Source organism: Marmota marmota, unplaced genomic scaffold (genome assembly GCF_001458135.2).
Source record: "Marmota marmota marmota unplaced genomic scaffold, marMar, whole genome shotgun sequence".
Lineage (NCBI taxonomy): Eukaryota > Metazoa > Chordata > Mammalia > Rodentia > Sciuridae > Marmota > Marmota marmota.
In genome coordinates, this window is record NW_025999961.1 from 4,949,060 (window position 1) to 4,970,692 (window position 21,633).

General features: G+C 39.5%; 2 protein-coding genes across 4 annotated transcripts in view; both read left to right on the forward strand.

Moving 5' to 3' along the window:
- Amacr (alpha-methylacyl-CoA racemase) overlaps nucleotides 1-3,037 on the forward strand; it is a 17,827-nt gene extending 14,790 nt beyond the window's left edge. The window contains exon 4 of one of the 2 annotated variants that reach the window (XM_015496379.2): nucleotides 2,274-2,666. In XM_015496379.2, coding sequence (XP_015351865.1) covers nucleotides 2,274-2,292 — 19 coding nt within the window. In that variant the 3' untranslated portion in view covers nucleotides 2,293-2,666. Of the gene's footprint in view, nucleotides 1-2,273 lie in introns of both variants that reach the window. The other variant, XM_015496378.2, reaches the window with a different exon arrangement.
- A 6,531-nt stretch (nucleotides 3,038-9,568) lies between these two features.
- The window catches only part of Slc45a2 (solute carrier family 45 member 2), a 40,989-nt gene continuing 28,924 nt past the window's right edge, over nucleotides 9,569-21,633 (forward strand). The window contains exons 1-2 of one of the 2 annotated variants that reach the window (XM_015496423.2): nucleotides 9,569-10,053; nucleotides 11,915-12,091. In XM_015496423.2, coding sequence (XP_015351909.1) covers nucleotides 9,669-10,053; nucleotides 11,915-12,091 — 562 coding nt within the window. In that variant the 5' untranslated portion in view covers nucleotides 9,569-9,668. The remainder of the gene's footprint in view (nucleotides 10,054-11,914; nucleotides 12,092-21,633) is intronic. The other variant, XM_048802923.1, reaches the window with a different exon arrangement.

Genomic DNA, 21,633 nt, shown 5'->3' on the forward strand with positions numbered 1-21,633 from the left:
ATATATATATATCTAGAGAGAGAGAGAGAGAGAGAGAGAGAGAGGCAGACCATGCTACATAAAAAGCAGTCATTTTATACTCCATGGTCATATATTAAAATATTGCCTATATTAAAATTCTCTGTTAATGTTCATTTATATTTTCCAGTTTTTTATTATGACATAATGTTTACAGTGGCTATATATATATATATATATATATATATACATACATACATATATATATATATATTACCATACTGAAAACATGGATTTTGACTGCTTAATATAGTGTTATATAGCAGTAAAGTTTATGATATGTGCTTAAGATAATAAATATTTTATGTAAGTCTAGTCCCTGTGAGTCTGTTTGACTTAAAATACCAGAAACTTAATATTGACTATACTATAAAAACTAGTGAGGGCTGGGAATGAGGCTCAGTGATAGAGTGCTTACCTAGCATGTGTGGATTCAGTCCCAGGCAGTGCAAGCAAAATAAAACAAACTAGCTGTAACTGGATTCCTAGTTCCTTTTGGAATGTCAAGAGCAGAGCATTCAGCCCGCCCTGGCCAGTGATGGTTAATCCTGGAGGCTTGATCATGGTCAGGATGGGAGGGAAATTGTTGCCCAGAAAGGATGAAAATGGAAGAGCTGGGCTGTCAGAATTAAGAGTAGAATCCGGCATCTTTTAGCTTCTAGTGTTTTCCAGTATATAGACCAGATCTCAAGTATAATATAAGTTAGAGAATATATTGGTCCCAGTTTGATTTAATGTTACGATTCTGATCACATTCTGATGAAAAACAAAGACATTTCCATCAGTAGCAGTGATATACTACTTTTGGCTGCCTCCTCATTTTATTTGCTTTTTAATCACAGAGCTTGTGGTGATTATGAAATGGAAGCAAAGTGAAAGACATCTATACAGGCATTTCTTCGTAGATTATAGTGATAACCTGAATCTATGGCTCCAGGTCCGTCCTGCTATTCGAATAGAACAAATGGCTACCGAGAAAACTTTACTTATATGCCCAGAGGTAGCTATTCATAAAACTTCAGAACTATGTGCGTTCTCCATATGTCCTAGGACTCTTTAAGACCCTAGGGAGCGGCTGCAGTTTTCGTGTCTTCTTACTGCTGTAGGAACTTTCACATCTTCATAGCAGCTTCCAGTTAGCCTGAGCTTCAACATGGGAGGGAAGGGAAGGGAAGGCTGGTAAAGTGAGATCAACCTGTTGATTTACCTGACGCAGATCACAAAAAATACTATCCGTAAGAAAAAGGAGCTTTCATGATCATTTTACTATTAGCCTTCAGCATTATAAAACTCTCTTATGTGAGAGGAAAAATTGACATTTATTCCAAACCCCAGTAAGGTGGCCCTTAGAGTATACAGATGTTCCTCAAACTTATGCTGGGGTTCCATCTGGATAAACCCATTGTTAAGTTGAAACTATCATAAGTTGAGAATGTATTTTATACACCTAATCTACTGAGCAGAGTATCTTAGCCTCACCTACTTTAAACTACATTCACCTACAGTTGTGCAATGCCATCTAACTCAAAGCCAATTTTATAATGAAGTGTGAAAATTCTATATAATTTATTGAATTTATTGGGTACTTAACAATGAAATCAGAACAGTTGTATGAATATGCTTTCGTACCATAATAAAGTCCAAACATCTTGGTCTAGTCTTTGGCTACCTTTCTGGTCCTGTGTTGTTCGTACAAAGCCCTATCAGACACTTATTTTACCAATATAAAGATAAAAGAATTATTACTCAAAAATTGTAATCCTCAATTTCATCATTTATCTTTGGGGTTCTTTCTTGAATAAGATAGTCATGTTTCTAAGATAGTCATATGTAAAATTGCTCAAATTTTATTTTTTATAGGGCTCAGATGCATTATATAAAATACAGAATTATTTTTAATTCAGTAAGACAGATAATACCATCCTGAGGAAATTTCTTTTTGAAATCCTACTTGGCGAGAAGAAATCAATTTCTGGAAACTAGATTATTAAAGACAGACTACTTTTGATGAAAGGTCGGTGGTAAACCGTAGGCAGTGACAAGCGTGTTTTCAGTGTTGCCTACCCCATCACCCCACCCTCTCCAGCTGTTGGCTCCAACTTCAAACTGACTTTGAATTTCTTCTCTTGATTCATTTGAGAAACTCTAGAGAACATTTTATTTGGGATAGTATAGTGGGCTCAAAATTTATTTTCATTAATTATAATCTCTCTACCCTAAGCATAATAATTTAAGAAATCATGTTTTTCCCTCAGGACTTGGACTAAAGTCTGAAGAACTTCCCAAGCAGATGAGCATGACCGATTGGCCGGAAATGAAGAAGAGATTTGCAGATGTGTTTGCAAAGAAGACCAAGGCAGAGTGGTGCCAGATCTTTGATGGCATAGATGCATGTGTGACCCCAGTGCTGACCCTTGAAGAGGCTGCCTGTCATGACCATAACAGAGAACGGGGGTCCTTCATGACTGACGAGGAACAGCACGTGAGTCCCCGACCTGCGCCTCTGCTGTCAAACACCCCAGCCGCCCCTTCTGCCGAAAGAGATCCTTTTGTAGGAGAACACACGGAGGATATACTTAAAGAATTTGGGTTCAACCAGGAGGAGATTGACCAGCTACGTTCAGATAGAATTATTGAAAGTAACAAACCAAAATCAAAAGCTCATCTCTAGCTTCTAGATTCACAGTTCAAATGAATTTGAATGTAGCACTTGCAATGGAGAATAATACATAGCAGTGTATGCATGGAAATGTGGGATGACAGTAATGCCGTGATCCAACTATTCTGATCAAGAAACATGGAAGATTGATTACACAGTAACAGTCTGAAAACAGTTGCAGTCTGAAAATTGTTATCAGTATATTTGATTTAGGAATATTTTACTTATTCATATTGTGGGATTTTTTCTGCCTTTCAATTTGCTTGATAAAATGTATTTGTTGATATTAAACTGCTTATATATCTATATTTAAATGAATTACTATAATACATCTTTATTAAATAAAGCTTTTTTCCCCTATTGTGGGTTGTGCTTTTTAGTTTGCAAAAGCTTCAACAAAACCCCTTTTAAATACCATTAAAATAACATTTTCTGACACATTGAATACCTTTGACTCTACTATTATTGTACTGGTCAGCTTCGCATGGCTATGGCCAAAGTATCTGACAGGAACAACTCAGAGGAGGAAAGGTTTATTTTGGCTCATGGTTGCAGTCCACACCTGCCAACTCTGTTGCTCTGGGCAGCATGTCATGGCTGGAGAGCCTGGTGAAGGAGTACTGCTCCATTCATGGCAGCCAGGAAGCAGAGAGGAGGAAGGGAGTAGGGATCATGGGAAGAGGAACCCTTCCCAGCACACCCCCAGTGACCCTCTGCCACGCCCCACCAACAGTAATCACCCGTCAGTCCTTCCACACTTGAGTGGACTGATTATGTCCCAGCTCTCATGATCTAATCCCTTCACCTCTGAACATTGCTGCATCTACACGGGCATTTGGGGGGAAGCTCCTTATCCAAGCTCTAACAAATCTTTACCAAAATGACTGTCCTTAGAAAAGTCTGACCCTTTTAATGTGACCAGAAGATCATTCAGTCAGGTTCTTTAAATTGGAATGTTAGCAAATAAATGTTCTTGGGCTTTCCTTCAGATAACTCAGCCTTCCGACTGCTCTGCTGGTGCTGGTCCTCTGTAGCTGGGTCTTCTCATCACCACACCGTGACCCTTTTCCTGTCATCCACTTGACATTTGCCAGCCTCTTCCTCCTCCTCCCCCACTACCTCCTGTTTTCTTATCCATCGTGTCTCCCTCTGGCCCTGGAAGTCCCTTGGCTTATGCCCATGAAATCTAGAAGAAAATCATGATGAAAACAACCCTTAAAGAGCATGTCGCAGTGGAATCAGGAAGCCATTGGGGTGACCAGGGCCTACACACCTGTATCAGGTTGCTGCCTGGGAAAGAGACCTCTTGAACTGGACATGAGAAAATGACATGGGAACGTGAACCGAAAACTGGGCCAAGGCCTCCAAGGTCATTAACGTTTTTCATTGAGGTTGCAGCTGCAACTGTCACAAATGACAAAGGCACTTGAAACCATGAGTTAGTCCTTGGTATCAATCTCGAGCAGTTTAGTAAGGGACAGCTTAGTCCTAGGACAGCTTCTTTGTACCATCTTCTTTTTAATGGAATGTGTGAAGTTCATCTGTCCTCCACTTCACAGAGCCTATACCATCTGACCTTCTTCGGAGCAGTCAGAGCTGTCGGGATCTGTGGATTCTCTGATTTCTCAGGTCTCAAGTGAAAGCCCCTTTGCGTTTGCAGTTTCTGAGTTTGAATTGATGGACACCTCTCGCTTTCTTTAGGACTCTGTGCTAATGTCACCCTAGGAGAGTGCTTTTCTGATCCTTGTCTATGGTGCAGCCACATCATCACATGCTGTTTGTTCCTTTGCCCTGTTTTATTTTTCTTCACACTGCATATCACTACTGCCATGGTATTTAACCCCATCCCTTCCCTCTGCCATCACACACAGGAATGGAAACTTTATAAGGGATTACAGACATTTAATTAATTCCTAAACATCCAGTTCCAAGAATAGTGGCCATGCCTACAGTGGAAAATTAGTAAGTATTTATTAAACAAATACATCTCAATAAGCAAAGTGCTGTCAGTTCCACTTCAACCTTCTGATTTCGAGAACCACTGTTTTTTGACCATGCTCCCCTACTGCTAATCCTTTTGACACCAAACAGGTCTTTTCAGTCTTGTAAAATTCGTCAGTGGTGCTCTTTTCCCTACAGAATAAAATAAAAATTCATTTACAAAGTATATCAACCCTTTACAATAAGACTATACCCAAAGGATTTAAAATCAGCATACTACAGTGACACAGCCACATCAATGTTTACAACAGCTCAATTCACAATAGCCAAGCTTTGGAACCAACCTTGGTATCCTTCAACAGATGAATGGATAAAGAAAATGTGGTATATATACACAGTGGAATATTACTTAGCCACAAAGAAGAATGAAATTATGGCATTTGCTGGTAAAAGGATGGAACTGGAGAATATCGTGCTAAGTGAAATAAGCCAGTGCCCCCCAAACCAAAGGCCAAATATTCTCTCTGATATGTGGATGCTAACCCACAACAAGGGAGGATGGAGAGCGGAAGAATAGAAGTTCATTGGAATAGACAAAGGGGAATGAATGGAAGGGAGAGGGAGGGGAATAGGAAAGACAGTAGAATTAATCAGATGTGACTTTCCTATCTTTGTATTTGAATACAGGACCAGGGTAATGTCACATCCTGTATAACTGCAAGAATAAGATTCTAATTAGAATAAGTTACACTCCATGTATGTATAATATGCCACAATACATTCTACTGTCATGTATATCTAAATAGAACAAATTTTAAAAAAAAAAAAGACTTTTACCTAGCTCTCTAGGCCCATTCCCACCCCTCCTGTTCCCCAGCACTTTGTATTGGACTACCTGAAGTTTCCAAATATCCTGTGGTCTCTCTGGCTTTCATTCCTTCCCACATACTACATCATTTTCCAAGAACAGCAATATTGGCTTTTGCTGCAGTTGACAGATCTAGCAAAGTTAGACTTGGCTCAAACACAGCTTGTTTTATTTGTTTATTTGTTTGTTTTGCATAACTCCTGCATTCTTACCCATAGGGTCGTTTTGTACAGTGATTATAAACTGTGGAGTCGCTCAGGTATTGTGTACAAATCTCACCCTATTGTCATGGTGTTGAAGATAATGCCTGTGTAGTGCCTGGCACATTCTAGGTGCTCGGTGGTTGTTAGCACCTATTTGTAGTGCCCTTCCTAGGTTCTCATCGCATGTTGCTCATATTTCTAAGGATAGTAATTGCTTTTACTACAGTTTCCAAACTCTTCAGTAGGCCATAAGCTCATAGAGTAGTGGCTCTGGTATACAAAAAGATCACCTGCAGGTTCTGTTAAAACACAGATCCCGGGCCCCACTAGAGATTCAAATGCAGTGGGTAAAGGGTGAGACCCATGAGTTGACATTTCTACCAAGCTTCTAGGTGTGTATGCTTCTGGTTCAAAGTCTGCACCTTGAGTAGCCTGCCCTATTGGATGTGAACTAAGTCTTTTGACTTGGGTTACTGTTATAATAGTGTTCAAAAAAATATCTGTGGAATGGATTGGTAAGGAAAAGGATAAAAGCAAGTCAACAAAAAGCTATAAGTAAAGAGATGGTTAGCTTAGAATATTGATTCCTGTGATTAGTCAACTATACAAAATATTTTAATGAAACTGTGAGCCAAAATAAATCTTTCCTCCTTGAAGTTGAGGATAAAAATTGCTCTGTGTAGGTTGTGAACTTAAAGAATAAATGTAAGCAATAAATATAAGCAATAAAGAATAAATGTAAGCAAAGTTAGTAGCTCTTCTTGGTGACCCACACTTCCCTTCTGAAGATGGAAGACCCTGTGCAGAAAATGTGGCAGTTCCTAGTTTTTTAGTTTCCTTTAGATAAACTGTAGATTTAGATGATGGCAATGACACAGGAAAAGAGAAAACAGGGAACTTTAAAAAGGAGAGAAAGGTGTGCAATTAAAGAAGGAAAATTCTGATGAAAATGGAATTATTTTCTCAAACAGTTTGATATACATTTATTGATACTCTTTTGATCCTACCGTGTAGGAAGTGAGGAGATGCCACAAATTGTAAGATCATAAATAAAAACAATCCATGAGATACATCCTGATTGTATTATGATCACTGTGTTTATATATCCTCCCTCCACTGTGTTTATATATCCTCCCTCACTGTGTTTATATATCCTCCCTCAATGTAATTACGACTGAAGCATATTCCAGGCTTCAGTCGTAATTACATTGCCTTGTAATCTGTAAAGCACTTGGACCTATATTGAGTTAAGATACCTTCAATGGCAAATAATGCAAAACAAGAAGGAAATATTCCGGCTCTCAACCAAGAGTTTTAGTCTTATCTGAATGTGGTCATGCGGGCCCTGTTTTCCCACAATTCTCCAGGGTACCAACTTTCCATCCTCCACGTGTAAATTTTATCCTCAGGCTGGTAGCAAGTTCTGGATCTTATATCCACACACAGCAACATTCAGAAGAAAAGTTCTCAGGAGCCCTCAGCAAAACCTGTTTCGTGTCTCCTTAAGCTGACATACCAACTGTGTTAGTTGTTGTGACAAAATACCTGAGAAAATCAGCTTCAAGGAGGAAAGATTCATTTTGGCTCATAGTTTGAGAGGTTTCAGTCCATGGTCACTTGGCTTCATCGATTATGGGCCTGTGGTATAGCAGAACATCATGGCAGAAGGTATGGCAGGAGCAAAGCTGCCCACCATGGCATCCAGGAAACAGAGAGAGAAAGGGGTCGGGGACAAGACATACCTTTCATGGACACAACTCCAGTGACCTATTCTTAACTAGACCCCACTTTCTTGAGATCAACCACCTCCTATAATACCGTCAAATTTTACACACATTCATGGATTAATCCACTGATAAAGTCAGGGCCCTCATGATCCAGTCACTTCCCAAAAGTCCCACATGTGAACACTGCTGCATTGGGGACCAAGCCTTCACATGAGCCTTTGGGGGACATTTCATATCCAAACTATGACACAAACCATTTCTATACCAGTCTTTAACAGAGAAGGTAGGATCATCCTTAGATAAAGCTAGACAGCTCCTGCAGCTGCTTTGACTCCCTTCCCAAAGTTCATGGGCATGAGGGCTGTGTGGGCTCTGGGATCCACTCCCAGTTCCATCAGGATGGAGGGAACGGTGACTGGAGGTTGGGTAGACAGTCCATGAGGTCCAGTGCATGCAGCGTCTCAACTGCTCTTCCACAATCACAGGGAGAAGGTAGGGCAGGTTTCCCCATTTTACAGATGAGAACACAGAGGCTCAAAATGTCCTACACCACCTTAGTTTATGCTCACCTTATTGTGTCAGTAACTTTTTTGTTGTACCCCTAGAAAAGAAAAACCTAACCATTCAAATAATTAGGTCTAAGCAACTTAAACATTTGTATCCTAACTACTTATTAGATATTTGAATAATACTCACAAAGAAAATGTGACATTTTATTTTTTTCCTCATTGTTCACCACAATTATTTACTAATGGAACATGGGCACCTTCTGGACACTACAGTGCCTTGGAGTCAGATCAGACACTGCTTCTCCACCTCCTGTCCCATGCTGATTTTCCTATAGTACTTGCTTTTTATCACAATGACTGTAGCAAACCTCACTTTGCAAGATATGAAACCATTGAAAGGATTATAGTGCAATCTGGGTTAAAAGTATGAAATACCTCACTAGTAGCTCATGTACCATCCAACAGATGTTGTTGCACTGCGTTTACTAGGTTCAAATGTTTAAATATCCCAAGGTACACCTATGAGTTCACTGTAATCCTTGGGTGACTTGGCACACAGTTTGAGAAACACCAGATTAAGTGATTTGTTGAGGGACATGCAAGTAGAAAGAAGCATGACGAGAATTTAAACTTGAAGATTCTGACTCCAAGCCCTGCTCTTGAATCATTTTTAAGGCTCTTCCTATACAATCACGTTTCTCCAGACAAGACTTTTCATTTGAACTCAGGGTCCTGCAAGGAAGGTATGACCCAGTCCAAACCTTTGAAACAGAGTAAATTTAATATAGCCACCTGAGGATGGAGAAAGGAAATGGCGAGGATACCGTGACTTCTTCCCTTCTCCCACGGAGGCCTCCCATTAGCCAAATTTCCACAGAAGCTAGAGAGCAGGTGAACCTGGAAAATGTAGTCCTATACGACACAAGGCACAGGAGGGATAAATGTAACAAACAAAACTGTTGTCTGACATTCCGAAATACAGTGTACATATTTTATTTGTTCAATCATTGCTTTAGCAAATATTTATTGAGGACCTACCAGGTGCCAGGTATCATGCTAGATGCTGGGAATACCTTAAGGAGCTATTATAGAATAGACCTGTTCTCTGCCCTCAAGGAGAATTAAAAAAAAAAAAAACTAATTGACAAAATGCTATAGAACAAACACAGAACTATCTAATTATATTCATCACGTGCAAATAGGACATATTAGGGCACTATGAGGCAGGTAATGACTTCGAGGAAAGATGAGAACCCCACATGCTATCTTAAATCTAGTTATTTAACTTCTGAGCTGTGTGTGTAGAAAACTTCTGGTCAAGAAAGGACAGAATATTTGTATCTATAAAAATAAGTTTATAAAAAGATTGACTTATTTATATATTGATTTAACCCTGGTATAATAAGACTTAATTATCTCAAAACTGTGGATGTGATCATAAGAAATATGGTATGTGTGTGAGAGAGAAATTGAGAAAGAACAGTGTAAAGGAAGATCTCGTTAGAAAAACATTCAGGCATTGTAAGGAGCCAGAGGGCTCTCAGCAGCTAATCTCCGTCATGCTTTTCAGGGCCAACACCCCCTTTCCCTCTCGTCATAACTTGTGATCTTAGAGGCATGAAAGAATTTGAGCCCCTCCTCCAGCCTAGCCATCTCCGCCTGTTGCTCAGCCAGGCTCCATATCAAATACAGTTTGGAGCCCAAACCCAGGGATCAGGCAGAAAGGTATCTCACCCCTTTGCAATGGGCAGCGACAGTGGGCAGGCTGGCAGCCACACCTATCAATCCCTAACTGAGGATGGCCTCTTGGGATCTGCGAAGCTACCAAAAAGACCCACAGGCAGACTCATCATGCACAGTATGGTCATGTTCGGCCGAGAGTTTTGCTACGCAGTGGAGGCAGCTTATGTGACCCCGGTCCTGCTCAGCGTGGGCCTGCCCAAGAGTCTGTACAGCACGGTGTGGCTCCTCAGCCCCATCCTGGGATTCCTCCTGCAACCTGTGGTGGGATCAGCAAGTGACCACTGCCGGTCCCGTTGGGGCCGCCGGAGACCCTACATCCTCACCTTGGTCATTATGATGCTCGTGGGCATGGCGCTGTACCTAAATGGAGATGCGGTAGTATCAGGTAAGTGGACGGCACAAGGTCCTGTTGTGCAATGCTATAGGAAAAGAATGTGAAGTTCTTGACATTTAATATAAACTGGTTAAAACTGATGGTCTCTCCTAGGCTGCAATGAACTTCTACCTTTGAATGATCCAAAATCGTGAGGAGCCTTTACTTTCAGAATCTCGGCATGTATTGTCCTGTGTTGCTGTGAAGATTTAAAAATAGGACTGAATTTTTATCTACTTATCAAATTAAATATTTGTACTTACTTGTCAATAAGAGTTTTTATTTTATTTTTTGAGCCCAGTATGCTTTGTAGGATACTTTGTCAAACTGATCAGTGCCCAAATGGCTCTGTAAACACTGGCAAGGAATTGCCTGTATGTTCAAATAAGAGTTAATTTGTTCGTTACCTTATGAAGAGCCTCTTAATGGATACAGGGCATTAGTCTGTCAGCTCAAGGGAACATTTTTGCATTGCAAATTCTGGACAACCACAAATCTGATGTTAAAACGCTTTTTCTAGTCATTAATCAGCTACCAATTAATCAGTTCTTGGTGGTAGGACATTGAAAAAAGAATCATTAAACATTACAAAGGCCATATATTTTTAGACCATCAACTCCCAGGACAGCAGATGGGTGAATAAGAAACAGGATAATCAGGGAACATTTATATATACTTAAAAGAAGGCATAAATTCAACTCATAAATATACAATATGTATGGGAAAATAACAAAAAAAATCTGGTAACTATAGTCACTGCTAAGGACTAGAGGTGAAAGGGGAGGGTAGGCTTATTTTTACTGAAATTTTGTAAATATGTACCTATATTACACACTATCCTTAGCTTAAAAAAAATGCAAGCAAGGAAAACAACAGTGTATGTTCCATAGCAGACTGAGTGAAGGAAGGACAACACATGCATAGAATGAATATTATTCAGCTATTAAAAATTATGAGGTTGCTCTTCATTAACTGCAGTGAAAAGATGAGAATCGCTGGTTGAGGACGGACACATATGCACCCTATGATCTTATTCATCGGTGCTATTCAAAAGTATGGCCCTATGACTTGTAGCGTCAACATCTCTAGGGGCTGTTGGAGACCCAAGTTCTCAGGCCAACCCCAGGTCAGTTTGAATCAGAATCTTGAGAACTGGGGCTTGTTCAAGTGATGTCAAGCATGCTGGAGTTTCAGAAGCAGTGCATTTGGGTATAGCTGCACACCTGGATCTGGATGTGTGGAAGCACATAACAGGATGTCCCAGAGGATAACCATGGTTGGGGCTAGGATCTGAAGCATTTTCTAGTTGTTGCTGTTTTGTTTTTTTTTTTCTATTTTGTTGAAATTGTTTACAGTAAGTATATGTATTTTTTTATTTAAAGAAATATAATTCACTCACGCCCCAGAAAACTCATTTAAAAGCATATAATCCGTGATTTTTGGTATATTCAAAAGGTGTGCAATCCTTTCCATTTTGTAACTTCTGAATATTTTCACTACTCCCAAAAGAGACCCAATACCCATTGACAGCAACTTCCCAAATCTTTTTAAACACCAGCCCTAGACAACCACTCATTCACTTTCTGTCTATAGATTTGTCTTTTGGGACATTCACTTGCATAATTTTCAGAACTTGAAAAGATAATGAAGCTATTTTTATTTGGAAAAACAAAGCAGAGGAAGACGATTTGATGACAGAAAGTTTTGGTGAAATAAAAAGCATGGATCAGGGCTGGGGATGTGGCTCAGTGGTAAAGCGCTTACCTGGCATGCATGAGGCCTTGGGTTCAAATCCCCAGCACCAAAAGACAAATTTTTTAAATGGATCATTCTAAAGCAGGATTGAGGAGAACGATGTTTATTTCTCTTTTAGCTTTGATTGCTAATCCAAGGAGGAAGCTGGTTTGGGCCATAAGCGTCACCATGATAGGTGTGGTTCTCTTTGATTTTGCTGCTGACTTCATTGATGGGCCCATCAAAGCGTACTTATTTGATGTCTGCTCCCATCAGGACAAGGAGAAGGGCCTCCACTACCATGCCCTCTTTACAGGTAGGGAATATTCCAGAAAGTCTCTCCTCAGCTCTCCAGACAGGGAGGCACTTCTGTGGAAGCCAGCCAGTGTCTCTGCACGTGGAATCATTTGAATGAATGGATCCCTTGATGGGATGGTTCCATCACGAGGACTCTATCTCCCAGTGCATTTGCCTAAACAAAGCTTTTGATTGCTTCTGTAGAGTTTTTGAAGAGGAAGTTTACATAAGAGCTTTCTTCAGCACTCTTTATGGAGACCTTTAGAATGGAAATGAAAAGAAGTCTTATGCACTTCACTTTTGTTTTAAAGCAGTGGATCTCAAACATAAGTAATGTAGCATCAACCTTACTTAGAAGTTTGTTGAAAATGCAAGTTCTTGGGATCCTTCTTCGTTTATTCTGATTTATATTTCTTGGGTGGAGCCCAGAAATTTGAAGTTCATTTACTAAGGATCCCAGATGATTTTTGTGGTAGGTGTACTATGCACCACATTTAAGAACAAAAAAATAGAAACAAACCAAGCAAATGAAAACCTCTCATCCTTGAGATTTTTTGGTTACACGAAGCATGGACATTTTTTTCCAACCTGCTGGTTCAAAAAAGTCCATGCCAGGTACAGTTGGGGCTCTCTGGATTATCGGGGCTGCTGTCAGCCTCCTTTGGTCACTGTTAGGCCATTCATTTGGAGCAATGTCACTTATTACTAATTAGTGCTATGCCAGAACAGGGACAGGGGACATTTTACACCTTAGGTGACCAAGGGATCCTGGCCCAGGAACATTTTTATATCTAGGGAAGGGGAAATCTACCAACCCACTTATTTGATTGTCTCATAGCCCAGGCAATATGATTATTTTTTGTTTCAATGCTTTCTGGCTCCCTCGATGGCCAGGTAGGGCCTGTATCTCCAGAGCTATGAGTAGTGCCAACTCATGGAAGCCTTTGGGTTCGTCTTTGTCATTTGTGTAAACACTTGAGTGGCCAAAACATGAAGGAATGAGGTTGCACCAGCAGAGTAAGCAGTTCCTCCCTGATTTAGGGAAGGTGAGGGAGAAGAACCCTAGCCCTGTCTTTCCCTGGACCCTGACCTCCATGTCTTCAGAGGTGTAAAGACTCCTAAGACTTGGCCAGTTTTGAGATCCTTTTCCTGCCTCACCTCTGCTCCTGCCACACAGTAACTTTGTTCCTTTGTCTAAATTCTGATCCCACAGAATTTTCCTCCTGTTTTGTCACTCGGGTGCCCCCACTCCACTGGCCTCTCACGGTCCCTGGAGCATGCCTCCCTGCCCCTGCCTATCTCAGGGCTTGGCATGCAATCTCCTCCTACCTGGGAAACTTTCCCCAGATAACCCCATGGCTCATGCCTTCATTCCACTCATGCTCTCCATCAAATGGCTCACCAGTGAGGTTTTTCTTGGCCACCATATCAATATAGTATAGCCACTCCTCCCTCTCCCCTTATCCTTGTTTGACTTTTCTCCATAGGCTCTATCTCTACCAGACTGACGGAGGTTCTCCATTTATTAATTCATCCATTTACCTATAACCTCTCTACTTATCACTCTATCTTCCATCCAACCATCATGTATCTATTTTTTTTATTGTTTTTGTGTATCTCTCCCAGTATAGAATACCATGTTCAAGTGAGCATACCCTTCCTTTTTTTGTTCTTGCCAAATCTTCAATTCCTGGAAAAATGTGCTACATAAAAGGTGCTGAGTAAATATTGAATAAATAGTTATCAAAACCTTCATATAGGCTAATGACCCTGGATTAGGCATTTTAACTTATCCCTGTCCTGACTTGTAGAGTTGGCATGGTTCTCATTTTTCAGATGTGAAATCTGAGCTTTGGTGTGCTAGCACTGGCTCATGCTGGCTTGTGAGAATCAATTGGTAAATTTTTAGGGAATGAGTGAGTTGGTTGACACACATTGACAGCCTGAAATTGATGAGAGTATTGGAAATACAGAACTGGAAAATCTATGAACTATGGCTTTTTCCCTTTTTCCTGGAGAGTCAGTGGTTAAATATACCCATATATTACTGCTCGGGGATAGAGAAGAGAGATTTAACCGATTAAATAGTATTTCTGTGGTTGATAGCTAGAAGATTCCAGATCAGGGTTTCAAATTTCATTCTCCTAATTTGAATCCCACAATTCCTTTCTATTTTATCATTATTTGCTGAATAATTGCAAAAAAGTCATGGGAGACTTTTTTGGCTTTAGAACATGGAGCACTGAGGGTTTCTTGCTGTAAAAAAATGTTGGGCAATATGGCCACCATTTCCTAGCTTATACTATGGTAAACCCTGTCTAAATGACCTCTGCCTTGCTGCCCCTGATATCAATATTGGGCACTGGAAACTTTGACACACTGATGATGGAAATGGAATTGAGTCATGTGAGTATGAATAATAGGCAGAGCTTTTATTAAGGCTCTTCTGGAGAAGGGAGGCATGGCTTCAACAAATGAGTATCAGGCTGGCTCGCTGGATCAAAGAAAGGAACTAGATTTCTTGGCCACTTGCAAGGGTGGGCTGGGGTTTAGGAAAGTTAGTTGGCCTTAGGTGTATGTCAACCTGTGAGGGCACTTTAACTCCAGAACCCTAGCCCTATGATAAGGATGAGTTACATGAAAACACCTGTCCCTAATGATGCACCTTGTACTATCTGGGGGTGAATAAATGAGGCACTTTTGGTATCTGGCAAACTACAAGTTAAGGTGGAACCTTCTAATGGCTGTCAGGCCTAAGCCAAGGCCCCAGAGTGCCTTTGCTCTTTTTCCCTACTCACTCAATATTAGAATATAGACCTCTTTATTTTGGAACTTCCAAGGTCTACACATGACAGTATTTTCATGAGCTCAAGACAATATATTCATTTTGATATTTTCTGTTGATAATAGTGTATGGTGTGGTATAAGCAAATACATGTAATTTTGATATAATCTTAGTTCAGGCTCTCAGTACATTTTGTCTAAATTTAGTACTTGTCCTTAAACTGACTTACCAGTCTTTCACTTCTTCCCACTAAAACGGAACTAACAGACAGCATGCGGTTTCATATATCTAAAATCCAACTATGGCCAGGACACTCTTTTTTTGCACCTGCAGTGGTCCCCTATTTGCCTCCTAGATAAAGAAAAACATTCTAGAGAAGACTCAAAGCTCCCACAAGCTTTACTTTTCATTGTGGTAGAAATTTATTTATCACAGTCTGGAGGATGAAATGCCAAGATCAAGAGGGAGGCTAGCAGGGCTGGTTTGAAGCAATGCCTCTGTTCCTGGCTTGCTCACATTCTCTGTTCTTTGAATAATTTATCTACACGTTCCTAGGTCAGGTCTACTTTGTTCACGGCATCCCTCACTCTTTACTACCATATATTTGTTGTTGATTGTATATCACCTTCTGAAAAGTGTCTGTTCAGTTCTATGACCCATTTTTTTATTGATTTTTTTTAAAATAAATGACAGCCGAATGCATTACAATTCTTATTACACGTATACAGCCAATTTTTCACTCTCTGGATGTATATAAAGTATGTTGACACCAATTCTTGTCTTCATACATGTACTTTGGATAATGATATCTATCACATTCCACCATCCTTGCTAATCTGCCCCCCCTTCCTTTCCCTCCCACCCTTCTACCTATCTAGAATTCATCTATTCCTCCCATGTTCCTCCTCCCTATCCCACTATGAGTCAGCCTCCTTATAGCAGAGAAAACATTTGGCATTTGTTTTTTGGGATTGGCTAACTTCACTTAGCATTATCTTCTCCAACGCCATCCATTTACCTGCAAATGCCATGATTTTGTTCTCTTTTATTGCTGAGTAAAATTCCATTGTGTATATATGCCACATTTTTTTCAATCCATTCATCCACCGAAGGGCATCTAGGTTAGCTCCACAGTTTAATTTGCTGCAGCCAGGTTCAGAGGACACAGCTTTCACTATAATCAATCAATCCTCCGAACCCCGAGTTCAGGTAGTTTTAGAGTTTTATACCCAGCATGTAAGGGGAGGGGCTCAGAAGTTCACAGTCTGCAAAAATTCACATAAAAGCAGCTTTTACATTTATTGTTTTGGGCAACTTAACCCTTCAAGGACAACACCTAAGAAGGGGAGAGTCTTCTCTCTTTCCTCCCCCTGCCAGCTGTTACCGTGGAGCCCAATTGTAACTTATCTTAAAAATATAGACAAGGGGTCTAGGTATATAGCTCAGCTGGCAGAGTGCTTGCCGCCCAAGCACAAGGCCCTGGGTTCAATCCCCAGCACCACAAAAAAAAAAAAAAAGTATCAGAATAGTTTGGGGCTGGGGATGTGGCTCAAGCGGTAGCGCGCTCGCCTGGCATGCGTGCGGCCCGGGTTCGATCCTCAGCACCACATACAAAGATGTTGTGTCTGCCGAAAACTAAAAAATAAATATTAAAATTCTTTCTCTTTCTCTCTTTCAAAAAAAAATTTAAAAAAAAAATAGACATCTCTGTGAAGCCCAGCTCAAGCCAAAGGCCTTGTTTGCACTCTTCTTCAAAATACTATAGTGGATATGTTTGTGAAAAACTAGTAAGGGGGTGTTCAGCATCTGGAGTGCTGGTATCTTCTCGGACAGTGGCCAAGTAAAACTAGGTGGCAGGAATATAGGAAGTTTATCTACATTGAACTTTTTTGAAGAGACTTTTTTGCTGACAGTCCTAAAATCAGCCATGGTGAAGATTTCTGGAGAAGCCCAGTTAAGACCTTTCTGTGGTGGCTCCACAGTTTAGCTATTGTGAATTGTGCTGCTATAAACATTGATGTGGCTGTGACCCTGTAGTATGCTGTTTTTAAGTCTTTTGGGTATAGACCGAGGAGCAGTCTATAGCTGGGTAAAACGGTGGTTCCATTCCCAGATTTCCAAGGAATCTCCGTACTGCTTTTCATATTGCCTTGGCCCATTTATTGACTTGGTTGTTTTATTTTTATTTTATTTTATTTTATTTTATTTTATTTTATTTTGGTGTTTGGCTTTTTGAGTTCTTTATATACCCTAGAGATTAGTGCTCTACCTGATGTACAAGTAGTAAAAAACAGGAACATATCTCAACATTGTAAAAGCTACTTATGCTAAGACCCAAGCTAATATCATTGTAAATGGAGAGAAATTGAAGACATTCCCTCTAAAAACTGGAACAAGACAGGGATGCCCTCTTTTACTACTTCTATTTAACATAGTTCTTGAAATATTGGCCAGAGCAATTAGACAGATGAAAGAAATTAAAGGGACACATATAGGAAAAGAAGGACCTAAATTAGCACTCTTTGCCAACTATATGATTCTATACTTAGAAGACCCAAAAAAATTCACCAGAAAACTTCTAGAACTAGTAAATGAATTCAGCAAAGTAGCAGGATACAAAATCAACACTCAAAAATCAAAGGCATTTCTGTACATTAGTGACAAATCCTCTGAAAGGGAAGCGAGGAAAACTACTCCATTTACAATAGCCTCAAAAAAATAATAATACTTGGGAATCAACCTAACAAAAGTGGTGAAAGACCTCTACAATGAAAACTACAGAATGCTAAAGAAAGAAATTAAAGAAGACCTTAGAAAATGGAAAGATCTCCTTTGTTCTTGAATAGGCAGAATTAATATTATCAAAATGATCCTACTACCAAAAGCACTATACAGATTTAATGCAATTCCAAACAGAATCCCAATGACTTTCCTCATAGAAATAGAAAAAGCAATCATGAAATTCATCTGGAAAAATAAGAGACCCAGAATAGCTAAAACAATCCTTAACAAGAAGAGTGAAGCAGGTGGCATCACTATACCAGACCTTAAACTATACTACAGAGCAATAGTAACAAAAACAGCATTATATTGGCACCAAAATAGACTGATAGACCAATGGTACAGATTAGAGGACACAGAGATTAACCCATAAATTACAGTTATCTTATATTAGACAAAGGCACCAAAAACATACACTGGAGAAAAGATAGCCTCTTCAAACAAATGGTGCTAGGAAAACTGGAAATCCATATGCAACAAAATGAAATGAAACCCCTATCTCTCACTATGCACAAAACTCAACTCAAAGTGGATTAAGGACCTAGGAATTAAACCAGAGACCCTGCATCTAATAGAAGAAAAAGTAGGCCCAAATCTTCATCATACCAGATAAGGTGCCTACTTCCTTAATAAGACTCCTATAGTGCAAGAATTAAAATCAAGAATTAATAAATGGGATGGATTCAACTAAAAAGCTTCATCTTAGCAAAAAAAACAATCAGTGAGGTGAATAGAGAGCCAAAGGGCTATCTCTTTCTTTTGTCATTTTCTACTTTCTATTTTAGCATTTTGTGCATGTTTGTAATCACCCTCATTACACCATAAATTTTTTGAGAGAAGAGACCGACTATGCAGAGAAAAATGTATGTGTCACTGAGTTAGAGGGTAAGGCATATATGAAGGAAAGACAATCAGCATTATGTGCATATTAATGATCCACTCAGAGGGCTGGTAGGGCCACATGGAAAAACTAGACTGGCTTCCCTAAGACCTCACCCACATTTTTAACTCCTTCCCCATCATGATGTGGCACATGCTCGAGGAATGGGTTGGTTAGGAACGGGCCTGGTTGTAAGTCGTAAGAGTCCACTAATGTGTATTTATTTTTCTCATGTAACAAGAAGTCTGAAAGCAGATATCTACTGGCTTTTGGTCAGTGACTAGATGTCAGAGCCAGCAATTTAATATTTCTTTGGTTGCTTCATCAATATGTTGCCTTTCGGATCATGATGGTTGCCATGGTTTCATTCATCCTGTTGTTTCAAGAGAGGAGGAAGGTGGAAGAGGATCAGGAAAGAAGGAGGGGGAAAGAGCCTATGCTGTCTCTTCAAATGAGGAAAACAATAGTTTTCTAACCTCCATAGACTTCTACTTGATTTTCATTGGGCAGAATTAGGTCATATAAATATCCTGTGCCTGGGAACATGGAAAGTAAATTTTTTTTTTCCTGTAAGGGTATGGAGATATGCTTCCCTGAACCAAATTGGGATTCTGTTAGGAAGAAGGAAGTGGTGATTATTACTAAATAGGCAGAAGCTGGTAGCTATCACATAAAATACAAACCCATTTGAATATTAAGGTAATAAGAATGATTAAAGAGCAAGACTACTTTAAGCAAATGACAGCCAGAACTTTCAAAGTCTCCAACATTTGTAAATAAAGTTTATTTATTTAAAACTTATCAAAGTAAAATTTAAAGTCATACACTTGTTCCTAGTTTTACCTGATCATGTGTTAAATTACACTCTTACCATGTTATAATTGTGTATTTATCTCTCCCTTCTACAAGTTTTGTAAATTCTTTCAAATTCCCTTGGCTTCTAGTTCTTTTGTGTTGCTGATAACAAACACTTAGAAAATGTTAACTGTATAAAAGGAGACCCTGCTTGAATTCTGTGCATTTTACATCAAGTTAAATAAACTGCATGGCAAATTGCATCTATCAGGTGAATGTGCTTACTTATTTGCTTTGCTTTGTCTCAAGATCAGCACTGAACTCTGGACCTCAGCCAACAGTCTCCTATGCATGCTTTGGTCATAAGGGCAGCCACAGAGGGTGTACAGATAGCTTCAAGCCATTTGGTTCCCCTACCAGAAAAATAACTTCAAACATCTTCCTCCTGTAGAACAATATAGTAGAATCTCACTTCATTTAAGGCTTAGATTCTAAAGTCCCTAAATGATAATGGCAGTCTACATTATTCATTAATCTCTATCAGATCACTTATAAAATATAATATGCCTTATTTTACATATATAAACCTGCATGAAAATATCTGCAGAATCATCACCATTTTAATGTTATTCCTGGGCCTGAGCTCCATTAATGGAAAAGCTAGTAGGATTGCCCATGCTATTTTAAAATGTTATTCTTGTTTTTCTTGTTCCCTCCCCACCCCCTTTACAAAATGTGAATTGTTGAATTCTGGTGATACATGACCCCACTGTAGTGTCCTTGCTTTGAACAAAAGCAATTCAAACATGGAGTGAAGAAAATAAACAATGTATTATCCCTCTGCTCTACCTTTGCATGCAAACCAAACCTGAATTTATGTGAACTTGGTAAAAGATAACTACAGCATTCCACTGGAAGCAAGCATTTTCTAACAAAGTAATATTTAATATAGGGGCCCATTTTGATTTTCATCAATGACAAGATAGCATTCAGCCAAGGAATCCAAATGACCCAGTAAATTGAAATTCTTTTTATTTGTTTCAGAACAGTCTCCCTGGCCCAACATTCCGAAATGTTTTTCAAATAAGAGCAAAAGGTTCCTTGTCAGAATAAATTTCCCAGCTTATTTTTGATACATTGTGAGTGTGCATATGTGTGTGTTTAAAGAAAATTCTCTACTGGATCCCAGGGAGATGTTTTATTTTATGCAGCTTCTAGTTTCTAATATTTAACTCTAACATCCAACATCTCTCCATCCCTGGCTTTGCAGTAGCCATGGTGGGTCGGGTGGACCCACCCATGTCTTCTCAGCACCCAGATCCTTCTCTGCTGCACATGAGAACCCAAGTGAGCCAACAAGCCCTTGCTCATCCTTTGTACCAAATGCTTCTAACTGAGCCTATTTCTGCTAAAGTGAACCCAATGTCCTTAGTGGACCTCTACACAATGGTCATTGTTAATAATCTAGAAAGTGACCACAGGCACAGGACAAGGAACCATCTCAAAGGTTTTAATACCAGATGTTTATAGTCACTTGATTTTCTGTATCCCAAGCCCTGAAAAATTGTATTTATAGTGAAGGACTCAATAAGAAACTTGCCCTCTGTATGTCTTTGGAAGAAGAATGGGAAAGTTGTTAGGCTCAGTCTCTTTTAACTTTTCTGTTTTTTAAAAATACTTCAAAGTATGCACAAAAATACTAGCATGTAAAAAATGCACTATTAGCAAATAATTAAGGACCAAGAGTCTTAAAGATGAAGTTGAGACACGAGCCCCTTTGACCAAACCTTCTAAACTGTGGAAAGGAGCTGCCTTTCATGTTCAAAGCTATTTTAACTTTTTCTTATTCATGAGTAATTGTTGGATGAGTGGTTTTGTTTCATCAAATGAGTTCCCTTTGAACTTTCTGCCTTTGGAAAACTTTCACATCTCCGCATTCAGGCAGCTTGGAAAGGGTGCAGCCAGGGCAGAAACCAAGAACACAGGATTTCAGCTCCTGGGTCAGGAGGGAGACTTAGGGCAACATAGTTAAAGTCTCCAAACTATCATCTCTTTTCCATTTGAATGTGGGCAGTGGAATTCCCAAAGAATGGGCAAAGGCAGGTTAGATAAAAAGGAATCTGGAAGAACATCCCTTTTGCTTCACTTATTTATTTTTGTTTCTTTTAATTGACATTTAATACTTGCATTTATTTATGGGGTACAATATGATAATGAATTCAATGCCTGTATGCAATGTATAATGATTCAATCAGGGTAATTGGCACGTCCACCTTTTCAACTACTATCATTTCTACGTACTGCAAGCCTTCAAACTCCC